General features: G+C 37.6%; 1 protein-coding gene across 1 annotated transcript; it reads left to right on the forward strand.

Moving 5' to 3' along the window:
- Positions 1-1,714: 1,714 nt before the first annotated feature.
- NIPSNAP2 (nipsnap homolog 2) lies at positions 1,715-13,025 on the forward strand. Its single transcript, XM_009645131.2, has 9 exons — positions 1,715-2,577; positions 2,656-2,701; positions 5,542-5,636; positions 7,605-7,675; positions 8,082-8,222; positions 8,655-8,686; positions 9,968-10,062; positions 10,908-10,991; positions 11,780-13,025. Exons 1-9 carry the CDS (start codon positions 2,400-2,402, stop codon positions 11,842-11,844), a joined length of 807 nt encoding a protein of 268 aa, XP_009643426.2. The 5' UTR covers positions 1,715-2,399; the 3' UTR covers positions 11,845-13,025.
- Positions 13,026-16,008: the final 2,983 nt, after the last annotated feature.

A 16,008-nucleotide genomic window follows, 5' to 3' on the forward strand; every position in this document is an offset into this window, starting at 1 on the left:
TTCAGTTTTAGGTTCAGTTCAACATTCAATTGAGTCATGAGACTCCTAATGGCAAAGTAATTTGCTTTCCAGTATTATCCCCATAACTCCAGCTTACTCTTGCCACTGATAAAGCTGGTTCACACAAAAAGCAACATGATCATTTGTCACTTTCATCTTCAAAGTTTGCTGCAAATGATAATCCTTACAGAAGAGTGTTCTAAATGTTAGCTTGCTAACTCCATTTAATAAAGGGGAGGGAATGGTGATAGTTTACAGACCACAATTGCAAAAACAAGCACTGCAGGACTGGGATTGAGTTCTGTCTCCTAGAGCCCTCTTTGCTGTCCAGTGAGCAGTAGTGCTTACTTTAAGGAACCTTTTTAAAACAACTTGGATTTATTAGGTGGGGTTTACCCCCATCATCTGGGACAGCTTGTGTTCCTGTGGCACCTGAGCTAGATGTGACAACGCAACTGTGGTCACCTGTGCCTTGCGTCCTCCAGCTGAGATCGGAGATATGTCTACTCCAGGCAGCTGAGTCCCCTCTATTCCAGCAACAGCCTTATCGTGGAATGCCCTTTTAAATGCTTGTACTCAGGAATAGCTGCTTAGCTTTTAGCACAGTAACGCATTTGTGTGTGTTTGCCTAGGGCCAAAGAAGGAACCATTTTCAATGAATACACCAATAAGGTACTTACCAAGTGCTTGTTAACGCTGAAGGTCATCTCAGCTGCAGTTGTTTTTCTGGTTGTTATTGTTTCTCTGCTATGAAATTCTTTTCTTCTCCTCCATTCCGCTTCCACAGGGTGAACCAGTTCATTATGTTATTTTCCGACACAGGGAGTGGAAGGTTGATTGTTGAAAAACACTGCTGGTGTGAACTACTTTTGTGTAATATGGATGAGCGTGTTCATGGAGAGATTATTCCCAAAGGAAGCTGAGATTCTCTTTCCCCATATTTTTTCCTTGAATGACTGTCACAACCTTCTGATACCTGGAAGATAGCTTTATAACTGAAGATTGATAGCTATCTTCTGGATCTCCTAGTCAGTAATTAAGGGTGAAACATTGACTTCTGAGGAAGGAAAAGCGTTAAGTTTCCAGCTGTAGTGCCACATTTTTAGTATGTCAGAGGGATATTTTAGTATTTCAGCAGAAACCCCATGTCAAAAAGAAGCAAATGGAAGGAAGTGCTGCTTATGAGAAGAAAAAACATTTGAGCTCGGAGTCCCCTGTCATACATTGTAGAGAATTGGTTAAATACACTTCTTGTCCTTCGGCACAGTTTTTGGTGATTGAGGGGTCTTCTGTCAGTTGAAAAAGAGAAAAATAATTCCTTTAACACATCATTTAAAAAGAACACAGTTATCAATTGTAATGTTTTGTGTACTCTGTGGTGTAAAGGGAAGTGGTATTATTTTGGAAGTGTACTTGCAGAAACTGCATAAAGATTAGATAAAAAAAGACAGTGAAATTCTTCCGTTTCAAAGAAGGGGAAATTGTGAATGTTGTACAAAGAATGTGGATCTGTACCCCTACATAGTACAGTTGCCAGAATTTGGAATTGAAATATTTGCAACTTGTTTCCCGCCACTCATAATTTTTCCCAAATTAGACTTTCATTGTATTTTTTCTCTTGAAAAATGTGCTATTTAACTTTTCCTTTTTTAGAGCTATATTTAAGCAACATAGGACAGTTATCAATTGTAATGTTTTGTGTACTCTGTGGTGTAAAGGGAAGTGGTATTATTTTGGAAGTGTACTTGCAGAAACTGCATAAAGATTAGATAAAAAAAGACAGTGAAATTCTTCCGTTTCAAAGAAGGGGAAATTGTGAATGTTGTACAAAGAATGTGGATCTGTACCCCTACATAGTACAGTTGCCAGAATTTGGAATTGAAATATTTGCAACTTGTTTCCCGCCACTCATAATTTTTCCCAAATTAGACTTTCATTGTATTTTTTCTCTTGAAAAATGTGCTATTTAACTTTTCCTTTTTTAGAGCTATATTTAAGCAACATAGGAACATACAGCAGTTATTTTTCTAGTTACACTGTACACACTGTCTTTTTGCTTGTTTTCACTCTTGGCTGTGTACATCAGGACAGACCCAGCCTTCTTGACCAAAGACACTTGATTAAAAAGAGGATAAATAGGCAGCAAAAGCAGCCATCCACCCATTCCCTGCTATATGCACAAAGAATAAAGGCAGATGATGTAACTGTTCAGCTCAGTATCTAGTTAAATGGTTTGTAAGAGGGTAAATCTGAGTGGGGAAAGAACTGCCTTTACCTTGCTAGGAAGCTGTTCAGCGGAAAGTTTTAGTAACAGGTGTGTATGTAACTGTGTGTTATGATACTGTTTGCATTAAACTTGATTGTGCCTATCTTCCCCGCATTGTGGGCATTTTCAAGACATGCTCAGTGACAATATGATGTACTTGTTAATGTGTAGGGGGCTGGTATCTTCAGCTAGCAGACCTCGTGAAGACAGTTGGTTAAAATCACTGTTTGTTCGCAAAGTCGATCCAAGGAAAGATGCTCACTCCAACCTTCTAGCCAAAAGAGAGACCAGCAGTCTGTATAAACTACAGAGTGAGTGATATTTTTATATTTAACATTACCATTTCTTTGTTCTGTTCCTGCATTTCTCACGTAATGTTGTTGTTTCAGTTCACAATGTAAAACCAGAATGTCTAGACGCCTACAACAAGCTTTGGTAAGTGTGCGTATTATGTTTTCACATTTTAGACATGTTGATATGATCACAAGCTGTTCTGAAAATTGGCAAATATCTTCATTATTTAGAGGGGAGGTGGAAAAATTCTGCTTTTACTTTCAGGTTATGATGGTAAATAGATCATATTATTCTTGGAGGGAAATGGCAAAAGATACTTCACTCGGTTCACCCTCTGCCTTCCCTCTTGGAGGTGTCATCTTCCTAAGCTGCAGTTTAGGATGATACCTTTTGTGACAACATTGGTGACATTTGTTGGAAAGCTCTCCCCCTTCCCTTAGTTGTCTTACAATTGCTGGTCCATGCGGGTAGATCCTGGTACGCTAGCACGTCCCGCTCCAGCTGCCATGTAGGAATGTGTTGAGGGTGGTTATTGTCTGCATACAGGAAGGAAAGGGAGAGATTACGGGTAAGTAAAACTACATGCCAGTATTAAATTGAAGTATAACTTTGAGATTTTAAAAACCCAGGCGTTGACTTCTCTCAGTTTATCTATATCCTACAAAAATAATGTTACTGAGATCTACTTTTTAAGAGCTATGCAAATCCTTGGATAGGATCTTTGCATTGGGGTGATATCCTCCAAAGGGAGCAGTACTGTTACGGGTTTTCCAAAAAGTTACAGCTGTATGAAATGTATGAGTTAGTAACATTTTAAATTTACTGCTTTAAGGATGAAATTGCAGAAATATTAGCCCTGTTCTGCCTACATAATGACTCCTCTGGAGCGAGAACAACTCCCTTTTCAAGAACTGTATGTTTAAATTTGGAAATGTAGTGAGCCTCATGCTTTTCAAAACAGCAGTGCTTTCTCACTGACAGTGATCATCTTGTCAGTTAAATAAAACATTCTTAGCATAATGATACCCTACTGCAACCAATTTTTAAGTGTGGTGTATTGGTGAGAACACCAGCTGGGCTGGAGGGTGGGGAAGAAGTTCACAACTCCCAGTTTATGTCCTCAACTGTGTTACTGGTTGGCTGTACAGCCATGAGTAGTTTGTTTAACATCTATCTGCCTTCATGTGTTCAGCATTGAAATGGAGCTAGATTACCCAAAACTGTTTTCCTTGCTATACAAACATAGAAATCCACTAGAATAACATTCACTCATAAGGTATATTTAGGTTTATTGTTTAAAAAAAATAAATACACAGAGAAGCACAATTAGCATTCAACCAGCTTTCTGTTTAAAAGCTTAATATAAACATGTCCAGTTATACAAGATGGGGAACCACTTCTCTGCATTATCTCATGAGCTACCTAAACGTTGAGTGAAAGCAGAGGCTTTTATTTTCAAGGAAGGAGACTGCTGACAGCAGTCAGATGAAGTATGTGTGGTTAGGTTTATTCTTTCCAAACCAAAGCAAATTTAAGTATTCCAGGGAAGGAGAAACCTTAAGAATCGAATAATAAAAAAAAACTAAGCTTCCCTGGACTTCCCTCCTTCCTCTCCCTAAATTAAAGATGAATAGGTTAATTCCTTGTTCTGTATCAAATCAGAATAAGGATTAGGCATCATGTATTAATTGTCTTCATTACATTATTCTTTTATTATGAGAGTACTTTGTGAATCGCTGTGGTTAAGGGCCCCCTCTGAAGAATTAGGAATAGTTATTTTTAAAAAGGGAAAAGATGGTGTTCATAAGGTATTCCATGGGTATTGTTTTCTATAATTTGCAATGAAATATATTTTAGGGTTATTGTAACAATTTAACATTCCTGTTTAAAGCTGCCTTTCTGGGATCTCATTATGCTTTACAAAAATGAACTGATGGTGAAACATCCTTGAAAACATCCTTGGAGAGTCATTCCATCCCATTATTTACCCTATGTAGTGAGAAATCTTGAGGTACAGATTGGTAGTGAGATACGCTCAAGGTTGTCTAGAAAGTCAGTGGCAGAGGAAAACTTGTATCTAATGACTCTCAGCCCAAGACCAGCCTACTTCCTATTATTTGATATTATGCAGAAACTCATTGCCTGTGAGCCAAACCAAGTATGAGGGGGGTAATTATTCAGGGAAAAATATGAAAAGGCAAAGTTCAACCCGACTAATTGACTTATTCATCAAAGTACAGTGCAATGAAAGCTGTCTTAACAGAGTTAGCAATTGGTAAAACTTAATTTCTTAATGCTAATGTAGGCCACTTTTAAAGTTTGAAAAAAATGTTAGAGATACTGGAAATAGTCAAACAGAAATTTTGTGTTGGAGGTATTTTTAAGGCAATTTCACTGTACGATTTGATGGGTAAGTTGCCTCAAACTAAGACCACTTTCTGAAATGGTAGAAAACTGTAAGGCTGCATACTATGAAGTACAGTCATCATTTGATCTATCAAAATACTTGTTTTTATTCATTCAGCTCAACAGAATTAATAGCATTGTAACTGGTACAGAAGACTGTCCTTTCCTATTTTTGTGTATTCTACCTCCCTTGATAAAGAAAAGCTTTTCCTAAAGCAAATCACCCATGTAGTTAGGCTGCATTTTCTGTAAGCGAGACATCCTAATATTTATTTTCCTAATGTGTTGGATAACCTTTTAGGTGATAGACATAATTTACTGAATCAAAAGAATTCTGCCATGCTGTGTATTTGTCATACCGTCTAACAAATGGTAACGCTTACCTTAATCTTTCGTAGTGTTGTAGCTATCTTTTGCCTGTGTGGCAGATTTTTGTATTTCAGCTTTCTCATCTGAAAAGTAGAGCTTGTGAATTTTCATACCATAATGATAAACATGTGGTGATTTGTTATACATATCAACTGTAGCCTCCCTGAAGGAAATGCAACATAGTGTCTGTATTCCTTGTTTTCAAGTCAAGAGGTGCTGCCAAAGATTCATGAAGAAAAACACTACCCATGTGCACTGGTGGGGACTTGGAACACGTGGTACGGAGAGCAGGATCAGGCTGGTAGGAGATAGAAGTACAACAGAATGTAAAACCATACAAGTGAAACGTGTGCTTGGCAGGTTTCTTCTCTTTAAATCATCTCTGTTGACAGTAAACCTTTAGCAATGTATACAGCAAGGGTGTGTGTGCATCAATTATCAGTAGCCATATTAACATCTACAGCGCTTGCTTTTTGTCTTGTTGAGTTTGACAGTAAAGCATTAGTTCCTAAAAAATGTCCTATTGTTAATACGCTTTCATGTTTTGCAGGTGGTAGATGAACAGTTTGGGGAAATGCTTGTAAAATGTGGTCCTGTAATATTTTGCAGGCACAGATCATGTTCCTGAATATTTAGGGTGAAGGGAAAGGCTACAAAGACAGAGTTAATCTTGCATTGGCCAGTATAAAAGCTTTACTCAGACTTTCATACCGTAATTGCTCTATGATAATGAAATGCAAATCATTCACACCATCTGAAAAAATGATTGCATTGTAAACTCAACAATAAGCTAGGCCTTTATTGGAGGAAGGTAAAAAAATTCTGTTCATATAAGGATACTGCCTAACTATGCAGATTGAAAATATATTGGAATTAGAAATTACTGAAGACCTGCTACGGAGGTAACTACAAAGAGTCTAGTGTAGAGAGAAAACCTTAAAAATTTCCTAGGCTCTGGGAAATTGAAGGAATGGGAAGCCACGAATACAGAGTGGTGTACTGATTCTTGTTACGTGGTTTGTTACGTAGCTCCATTGTTAGAGCCATGCTAGTATCAATGTCAGTGCTTTGTTACTGAAAAATATACTCATGTACACATTAATTTTTCCTGCATGCGCAGCATATTGCAATGTTGACACTGAACAAATGCAAAGAAATAACAGTAGATAAACCAAACTATCTGAGAAACAGCTTTAAAAGTTGAAGGGGAATTGGGGAGTGAAGACAATTGAAATGAGAATATCTTAGCCAAGTCTCATTCGTTGCTTTTGTAACATATTAACACAGACTGTACCTCTAATTGCATCCATAGCCTGCCTTGAAAGTGTTTTTGCAACAGTTCTAGCAGCATAATAAAGCAGATTATGGGGTTTTGACTTGTTCAGTACTTGCACCCAGGCTGTGTTAATATTAGGTGGATATATCAAATTTGCCCTGGGGGTAAGACAGCAGAAGCAGGCGCACTGGATGAATCTGCTATCATAGTGAAGTGCCTTACATTAGTCTCCAGTTCGCTCTCCTGGAAAAGGCACGGGAATGCTTTACAGGAGAGAAGATAGCTTTTGTGACTCTTTTTTTTTTTTTTTTTTTTTTTTTTTTTTTTTATGAGGTGAAATATTGTTGCCTTGCTATATTAAGTGCTTGTAAATAAATCTTGCTATGATTATGATGATTTATTAAAGAGAGAATGCTTTGAAAAACCTCAGATGTAGATACCTGCTCTGAAATTGTTTTTATGGGGGAAATCCTAGCAAATGTAACAATTCTAGCATGTTCAGATATCTTCTGCTTTTATTAATGTAATGTTTACCTCAAAAATAACATTCACATCATTTTTCATGTCCTACAGAAAGTGTGTTGCTCTTTGTGCTTGAGTAATTTACTGAACTACCCCTGTATTGTTCTTAGATGAAATTGGTATTAAACACATTTTTGGAATTAAGTCATCCTCTTAAATTGAATCTCAATTTCAACTAGTCATGTAAAGTTGTCACATCTTACTAGCATGGCAACAAAACATCCTTTTAGAAATTTCCCTGTTGTCTTCAGAGTAGATTGCAAAATTTTCCAAGAGGACCCTTTTCAAAAAGCAGATTACTCTTAAAACATTCAAATGTATAGTGCTTTCTTTAATGAAAATCTATTTTTAAACCCATTACTTGATTTCTGTTTTTGTGTAATTCTGTGGTATGAAGAGCATTTTATAAATCCATAAGATTTAGCACTGGTCTGTGACATCCCTAAAAAAGCCTCCTCTTTTCTGTTTCAGTTCATCTGTGGAGATATGAGGGAGGCTATCCAGCTCTCAATGAGGTCATGAGTAAACTCCGTCAAAATAAGGTAGAATGCACTGATTTTGTTAGAATTGGTTCATTTACGCAGAAGAGAACAAAGAGTAATCAGAGAAAAAAACTGCACATTTGGATATCTGCTTTTACTTCAATGTCTCATCACTTCCTGTATGAACTTAGAAACCTTTTTGGAAAAGGATTTATTCTCACACTCAGAAATACTGAGGTTTAATACCTGAATACTTTATGATTATGCTTAGTGCTTGTAAAACATGCCCCTTGAAATTTTCAAATACACCAGAGGAATTTAGATGCCTTTACAATTTAAAGGATTTCAGTGCCTCAGAACCCCAAGGTCACATTAAAAAAAAAAAAATCTAAGCCACTGTAAGGTATACTGCTTTTTGTTGTTGAAAAATAATACATGGTTTGACAGTGATCACATTGTTTTTTAGGAATTCACAGAGTTTCGCAAAGAAAGAGGTAACATGCTTCTCTCGCGCAAGAACCAATTACTGTTGGAGTTTAGTTTCTGGAATGAACCTGTCCCCAGAGAGGGGCCTAATATTTATGAACTGAGATCCTATCAACTTAGAGTAAGTTTAATTTTTTCTTTTTTTTTTTTTTTTTTTTTAAGCTCTGCTGTTGTAAAATGTTCAAAGTGTGTTTATACAATGTAGATGGAAAACAGACCTCATCTTAAAAATCTGGTTCTTATCAAAGCCGATGTCTGAGTCATTGTTGCTCTCAAAGTGTGGGGCCCAAAATGAAGGCAGGCTCCAACAAGATACTAATATCTGCAGGGCTGAAAACCCCGTGTTTTCATTTGAAGGAAACTTCAGGCGAATGACTAAGAAGTAATACAGTAAGTAAACAGAGTAATTACAGATGATTATAATATGCTTATCACTTGAAGGAAGGGATTTTGTTCATACATAGTGTTTTCCATATGTAAATGTTGTGAAAACTGTCCAAGTATTCTGACTTCCTTTAAACTACAGTTTTAACAGTCTGTTTTGTTTTTGTAGCCTGGAACAATGATTGAGTGGGGAAATTACTGGTAAGTGTTGCATTAGCACTTGCGTTCTCCTGTTTGGGAGATGTATGTTTAAAAATCGTGGAGGCGGCAGGAGGGTACCAAAGCATTTCAGTCACCCAGTTAATGGTCTTCTGTACTTACGCAACTTGTAAGTTAGTTCTTTGACCCTTAATTTATCCTTTGAGGAAAGAAGGAGGAATTCTGTGTGCAAACAACATTGTGGCCTCTGTGGTTTGGCTTTCCTTCACATAACCCTTTTAATTTGCTGTAATATAGCAGAAACCATCTGTTTTCAGCAGAAAGCACTGCTTAGTGAAGGGTGGTGGTGAACTCCTTGAGACTATGTTGATCTTTCACAGCTTCCACAGGACCACTAGAAGCTGGCTGACCTGTTGTTTAAATGGGCTAAATCTTGGCTCTTTTAATCTTTAAAAGTCGAGTTGCTTCTTGAAAAGCTATTGAGCAGCACATTTGTGTTTTAGTATCTAGGTTAAAAGCATTTGAGACAGACTTCTGTTGAGTATATGCTTCTGATTTTGTCTTACTTAAAACCAGTATAAGTTTCTTTCAATTTACATTCACTGTCCTTGCAGTTCTAATGGTTGATAGTTAAACAATTTGGAGTATTTTCAATTATTTTGACAAAGATCAGGACTTGGATTTTTAGACATGTCATTCTCATTGATACAATTTATTTAATTACAGTAATTTGAATAAAGTAAATTGAATTTAGAATTTTTATAAAATAGGCATATCTGGTATGACTGGTAGCTAGTCTGTTTAGGAACATGCAACATATTTATAGAGAAACGGTGATCTTATTTACACAACAAATCATGGAGTGTTGTGTAGGACAGCTGCGTAGCAAAGGTCTATGTGAATAAAAAAGTTGTATTCAACTACCCCAAAATCTGTGGTAAATGAGTGTGGCAAAGACTGTATGACTGAAACTCAAGGATTTAGTTTTAGAAGAACCTGCTATAAAAATGGCCTGCCACTTTACACTGTTCCAGCAATTATCTTTAATCATTCTTCAACATTAGATTCAGTATAATGCGCAGTCTAGTGAAACTGTAGGCCTCCAATTTTAACTCATTCTAACAAGATATATAGGTACATTTAAATTACTTAGTGCTGAAAACTAGTGTGTTGCAGATGTTTTTTCTTATTTTTCATCGCTGAAGTGTACTGCAAATGCCTTTTAACATTTCGGCTTCCTTTCCCCTGTGTTTTCCTTTCAGTTATCACTTCATTTCCTACCCAGATCTGCTGTTTTTTAATGGCTGCTTTGCTCTTCTGTAGGGCTCGGGCAATTCGTTTCCGACAGGATAATAATGAAGCAGTTGGAGGATTTTTCTCACAGATTGGACAGCTGTATATGGTTCATCACCTTTGGGGTAAATTTGTGTTCTCTGTTTTTTTCTCACTGAATCAGCCCCTAACAGACAGTTGACTTTCTCCACGAGACAAGTTTTTACAAAAGGCAAAGGAATGCCTTAAAAGGGTTTTTTTTTGTTTGTTTTACAGCAACAGTGTTGACTTTATTAATTTTTGTGTAGGTAACTTTATTCTTCAAACAAGCAAACAGAAGTGAACATTTTGTGTTTTGATGGAAACAGAACAGCAGTTTCTCATGGCCCTTGCCTATTAGGGATTACTTGTTTGCTTTCAATAACATAAGCATGACAAGCCATGTCCTGCCATCTCTTTTCTCCATCCCCATTCATGCTGAAGTAAGGTTTTTACAATTTAGTTTCAAGCATCACATATACCACGCCTACGAAAAGGAAAGTCAAGCATTTATTTACATCATGGTGTTTTGGCTTTCTCTGTGTGTTAGTCTCCTCAAATGCTTAGCTGCTTTTCACGTTAGGATTGTTTCAACTTGAAGAAACTCATTGTCTAATACTTATTTTAGAAAATATGCAGTATTATCGTCATATCTTGACAGTTCAGAATATTATCTTCCAGCATTAGAAATCTGACACTGCTCATGCAGAACTGTACTCTGTTGCGTTATCTGTCTTACCTGTGTCTGAGACATTCTCTCTCTTCACCAGTTCCTTCTGCTTGCGTTGGTTTGGGAGCTTTTCTTTTTTGTGGAGAACAACTTCGGACTTCTTTCCTTCCCAGTGTTTGCAGCCTCCTAATTACACATTAGAATACTTTTAAGGGAGCTATTTGTGTGTAGAAGGAAAAGGAGTTACTTCTAAGCTTTGTGCATGTTGTTTCCCCTCACTAGCTTACAAAGATCTCCAAACCAGAGAAGATATAAGGAACGCTGCGTGGCATAAACCTGGCTGGGATGAACTAGTCTATTACACAGGTAACCTATTAACTTTGTTGGAATGCTGGAGGTAGACTTTTATGCGTGCCATCATGTGTGTTCTTCAGAACATTGCACAACGATAACATTTTGCATCTCTGGTGTGTGTGCATCTGTGTATCAGTTCTACTGTCGGGAGAAGGAGGGACATTTGACTAAGCTGTCAAATGAATTTTGCAACTGATTGTACAAACTTGGAAAAGTTGCCTAATTGCTAAAAAAATGCTACATTAATAGTAAATTTTTAAGCAAGCACCTCTCCTGTAGAAGAGATTTGTGTAAATGATTAAGTTGGTGTCCAAAAATTTAGGGAGCCAGAAGTGAAATTTATATTAAATTATTACCTCTAATATTTCATGAAATACAGGAGCCTCGTTAAATGCATTCCTTTGAAAAGGGAATTTAGACTTTGGAACTAGAAGCCAGGAGATTTTTGAGGTCAAAGATAGCTTTCATAACAAAACTCACAGAGTATGCTAAGCATGTCAGATTTTGGTTCCATAGGGTACATTTCAAAGGAAGTATACCAGAAAAATGCAAGGTAACTTTCATTATGGTGAAAAGGAATAGAAATATTTGTCTTCAAAGCAGCAGACAGATTATATTAGCAAATCACTTGTTCTCAAAACTACTGTGCCGCAGTTACAGGAATGTTGGTGGTTACTGGTGACTTGGCATGCACTAGCTAGAAGAGTAATTTGAAGACAATAACTTCTGTTCAAATTGAGTGTGCAGAACTGCTAATGATCTCTGTTACTGAAATTAAAACCTGTCTCATTTTTTTTCAGTGCCCCTTATTCAGGAAATGGAGTCCAGAATCATGATACCATTGAAGATTTCTCCACTTCAGTAAAGTCACTGATTTACTTGTGCCTACATAGATAAAGTGACAAGTATTTGTCTTAAATTAATTTTATGGTATACATTGTATATCATAGTCTGAAATATAAAAGTACTGTATTGAGCTTATAAAAGAGACCTCTTTTCTTCAGAATCTTAACAACCTTTTGCTCTTAGGATTGTACCAGGAAAAAAAGGAATACAGGACTGTAATTAAAAGGTTGGTTATTTGAAAACAAGTACAAAGACATATATGAGTTCCGCCATGAGACAGCTCCTCAGGTTAGGTATGGCATACAGTGTTTAGTATCTCCTGCTACACGAACAATGCCCGGTGTTCAGTAACAGCCACAGAATGGAGCATTACGGTTGCTGTGGCCTTGTGTAGCATCATAATGACCACAGATTTTAGAAACAAACATGGGAGTTCTGAAATTAGAAGCTCTGAAGCCCTCGGGCAGCTCTGAAATACCCCTATCTGTTCCAGCAGGCCCGAAATCAGTAAGTAGCTCTAAGTTTACAAATAGGCACTCATTAATTGAGGATAATACAGTTTGTCAGGTGATAGCTTATGGACAGAGAATAGGGCATTCTGTTTTGCAAGGACTCTGAAGCCTGTTGAAACTAATGGCACATTTGTGTAGATATCTACACCTGAAGTTAATTCTGTGAAGTATGACCTACAGTTTTCAAAGAGATACTGACAAGATGTGGTTATCTGAACATTCTGCAGGGAATCAAGTTCAGTTAAATACATTTATCTCTACAAATAACTTGGAAGTCTGGGAAAAGGGGTTTAATTTAATAAGCCATCATGACTTCAGACATATGCTTGATTGGGTGTTTCACTAACTGTACAGTAGGTACTTACGAGTTGATGTGTGAAACTGGCGCATGTTGAGTCAATAGGATTGGCATAAAGCGGTGTACCATTATGTCCAGTTCTATTTTGGTTTCACTTTTAGACTAGAATATATCAACACTTTTGGTGTCTGCAATGACGTGAACATCCTGTAAGTGAAAATAATATTCTCTCTTTAAAGTGGCTACAAGAATGGGTGTAACATACAGAATGTACAAATCAGTTACTGAATGTCCAGTTTGTACATTTCAATGAGTTTTCAGGAAGAACATATCAGTCAATAAAATCCTTTTAATTTTCACATTTTACTGGCACCTTATATGTCTTGCACCACCTGTGTTTCCTCTCATCTTGCAGTGTTTATTGTGGAAAATTTGAATAATTGCATAGAATATTTCAGCTTAGTTAGCCAATATCACTTCTCTGTGTCAGGGACAGCATTTCCCAGTATTCTGCTCTCCTTCTCCAAAATGGATTTACAATATTTCCATTACATCCCATTTTGCTAAGTGTTCTGGAGGTCATAAATGCTGTGGTGATAAATACAAAGTATTTTTCCTTTCAATTTTTCTCCACAAATTATGCTTAATTTTTCAGGTCTGACTTCTTTTCCTCCCATGTGAAATACACTGCACTTTTGCCTCCGCTTGAATTTCATCTTGAACAAAGTCAGTATTTGATCTGATTTTTGTATGTTTTCTCATTTTCCTCCTGTTGTCAACTGATGATGGAATTTTACTGAGTACAGTCCTGTACCATATTAGCTTAAAGTTCTCAGCTTGGCTTACTCCGTGGGCCAAGTACATCATTTCAGCTGTTCCTTCTTGTAAATCAGTCACAAGCAGCACTATCATCTGGGGCTGTCATTTTTGCAGACTTTTGGGACTACTGTTTAGCTGCAAAAGGAAAAAAAGGGTGAAAATATCAGCTTCCAGTCCGTGTTATTTCTCCCAGTATCCTCTCGCATTTCTTGTTCCTAGAGAATTGTCCTTGTAACGTACCCCCCTCATAACCAGCAATCTCAGTCAGAGACAAAAGGCAAAAAACATTTTTGGAGTTCTGGAGTTGTGGGTTCTGATGCAATCCCTGTTTCTTACCTTCAGCCAGGAGCACTAGGAATTAAACTCAAGCAGAGCTCTTGTTGTTTAAGGGCCAAGAAGTTTTGCATGAATAGGAAATCTGAGGAATAACTGGATGTTCTGCAGGGTGACATCATACGGCACAAGTCTCTTCAGTCTTCATACGCTCCCTAAGATCTGAATTCCCACTTGTGGTGTTGCAATGTATTATGAATGTGCCTTCCGTCGTTCTGAGCTGCAAACGTGTGCTCTGGCTGTCATCAGAGAGAGATTAGTTCCTATTACTTTAGTTACAGATAACTATGTAAACTCACCGAACATAACAAGTAGGTAAATAAGTAATGGCGATCTTTTCTTGCTTCCCTTTGCCTGAGCCCTTTCTGAAGTTGGTTTTCCCCTGCTGTGAACACTGTTGTGATTTTTCCCTCTTAATTTCTTGGCCAAGTCTGCTTTCTTCCTTTGACTAACAATACTTCAGCATTTCTTAGAGCAGAATTTGTAGAGTTCAGAACTGAAGTCACTTTCCAGTGGTTGGAAAGTGGGGAGCAGTGCCTGGAAGGGTCTCTGGTAATTATCAATTCTTGCTCCACTCTAATGAAGACACAATTCCAACTCAGTTCAGTTGTCCTGTAGTCTTCCTAGAAAAGGCTGCAAACTGTTCTTTCAAGAAGTCCCCCCATGCAAACTGAATATATAACTTAAAGCAATTCTGCCTCACTGAACAATCACATTAAAATAAAAGGCTTTATATGAAGCTCTGTGCCTCCCCATGTCCTTAATGAGAAGACCCACCTGAAGGCCAGATACTACTTGCCTGGCAAGTGCTACTCTCCAGACTTTGCTCTACTGTGATGGGATATGTTCAGATAGATCGATGGCTTGGTTGTAATATTGAAACTTTCCTCACACTGCTTTATTCCCTCCTATTTTTTCCAGTATTTTACAGACAAAAGATCTTAGCCGCTCACTAAGCTAGGTTATCCTTTTGGTACCTCCTGGACTAGAGATCAGGCTTGATATTTGCCCAGTAGAAGGGGGGGTGGGGGCGTGTATTTTTTTTTTCAAACCGGTCAGACCTAAAGAGGTCTTGTGAAATCGCTGGCACAGCGCCATGTTTCCATAGCACTCAGACTGGCAGAAGATACTGCTGTGAATGTTAACGTCTCTGTGGCACAGAGGCTCCTGCACGATCTTCTGACTGTGGCATTAGCAAAATTACATATACTTGAAGCACAGCACAGTGTTTGTGGGATCAGGGCCTGCAGCTATAGCTGATTAGCTGGATGTTTTTTTAGTGGCCTTTTAATTCAATAGAAAGCTGCAGCAAATAGCAACACTTCTGCTTCATAACTGTAAACTGCAGAGGAACACACTGAATGAGAGCAGAAAGAGTTTATACTTGTTCTACTCGTGCAGTCTTGACTAAACAAAAGCATGATTGTACATGAGCTGCCCTTGGAACTGGCTGAGATTTTTCCCAGGAAGAATTTAAAAGAGATCATGTCAATACTCCCTGAAGAGTTCTGGTGAGCAGCCTGCCAACTGTGGTCTTGGCTTTTGTGAAGTTTTTTAAACTCTGTATACAGATATTCAGTATAGCTGTTTATATGTCTGCCTTTCTCTAAAAAGCCACCAGAAGTTTGTTTCTGGATTTGTTTTCTTTTAAACCTTCTACTTCTCTAGTATTTAAATGCTGTTGTAACTCCAAGCAATTATAGCCTCAGGTTTTTTTCAAAAAACATTAGATGGCATCACTGAGAGCTGCCATTCATCACTCTCTGGGGCTTTGTTAATGCCTCTTTCCCCTGTACCCTTTCTGTTGATGTTGCAGAATGGACAGAACCAGTATTTGTTTTAATTGTTGGTGATGCTTAAACAATTGGATAGGAGCTCTCTCACTGCACCTTCATTTAATCTTACTAAATTAAGGACATCTAGTGCAAATTGTGAAAAACTGATTATCTTGTGGAGACAGTGTGGGATTTTGGAAGGTAAGCACATCACTTGTTTCTCTTCCTACCTATGAAGTATGTGGTGGGATGGAGGAGAATTGGCACATTCAGCCTAATACTCAGTTTCCAGAAAAAATACTGGGGCTATTTGTAAGCACCCAGAAGATAAGAGCCTGCATAGATTATTTTTTTCCCCCAGGACAAATGATGTCCTATCTAGCCATCTTTCTCCTGTGATGGTATTACGTGTATGGAAGGAAGTGGAAGATGTGACATATTTTAAC

Source organism: Egretta garzetta, unplaced genomic scaffold, assembly GCF_000687185.1.
Source record: "Egretta garzetta isolate BGI_Z169 unplaced genomic scaffold, ASM68718v1 scaffold108, whole genome shotgun sequence".
Classification (NCBI taxonomy): Eukaryota; Metazoa; Chordata; class Aves; order Pelecaniformes; family Ardeidae; genus Egretta; species Egretta garzetta.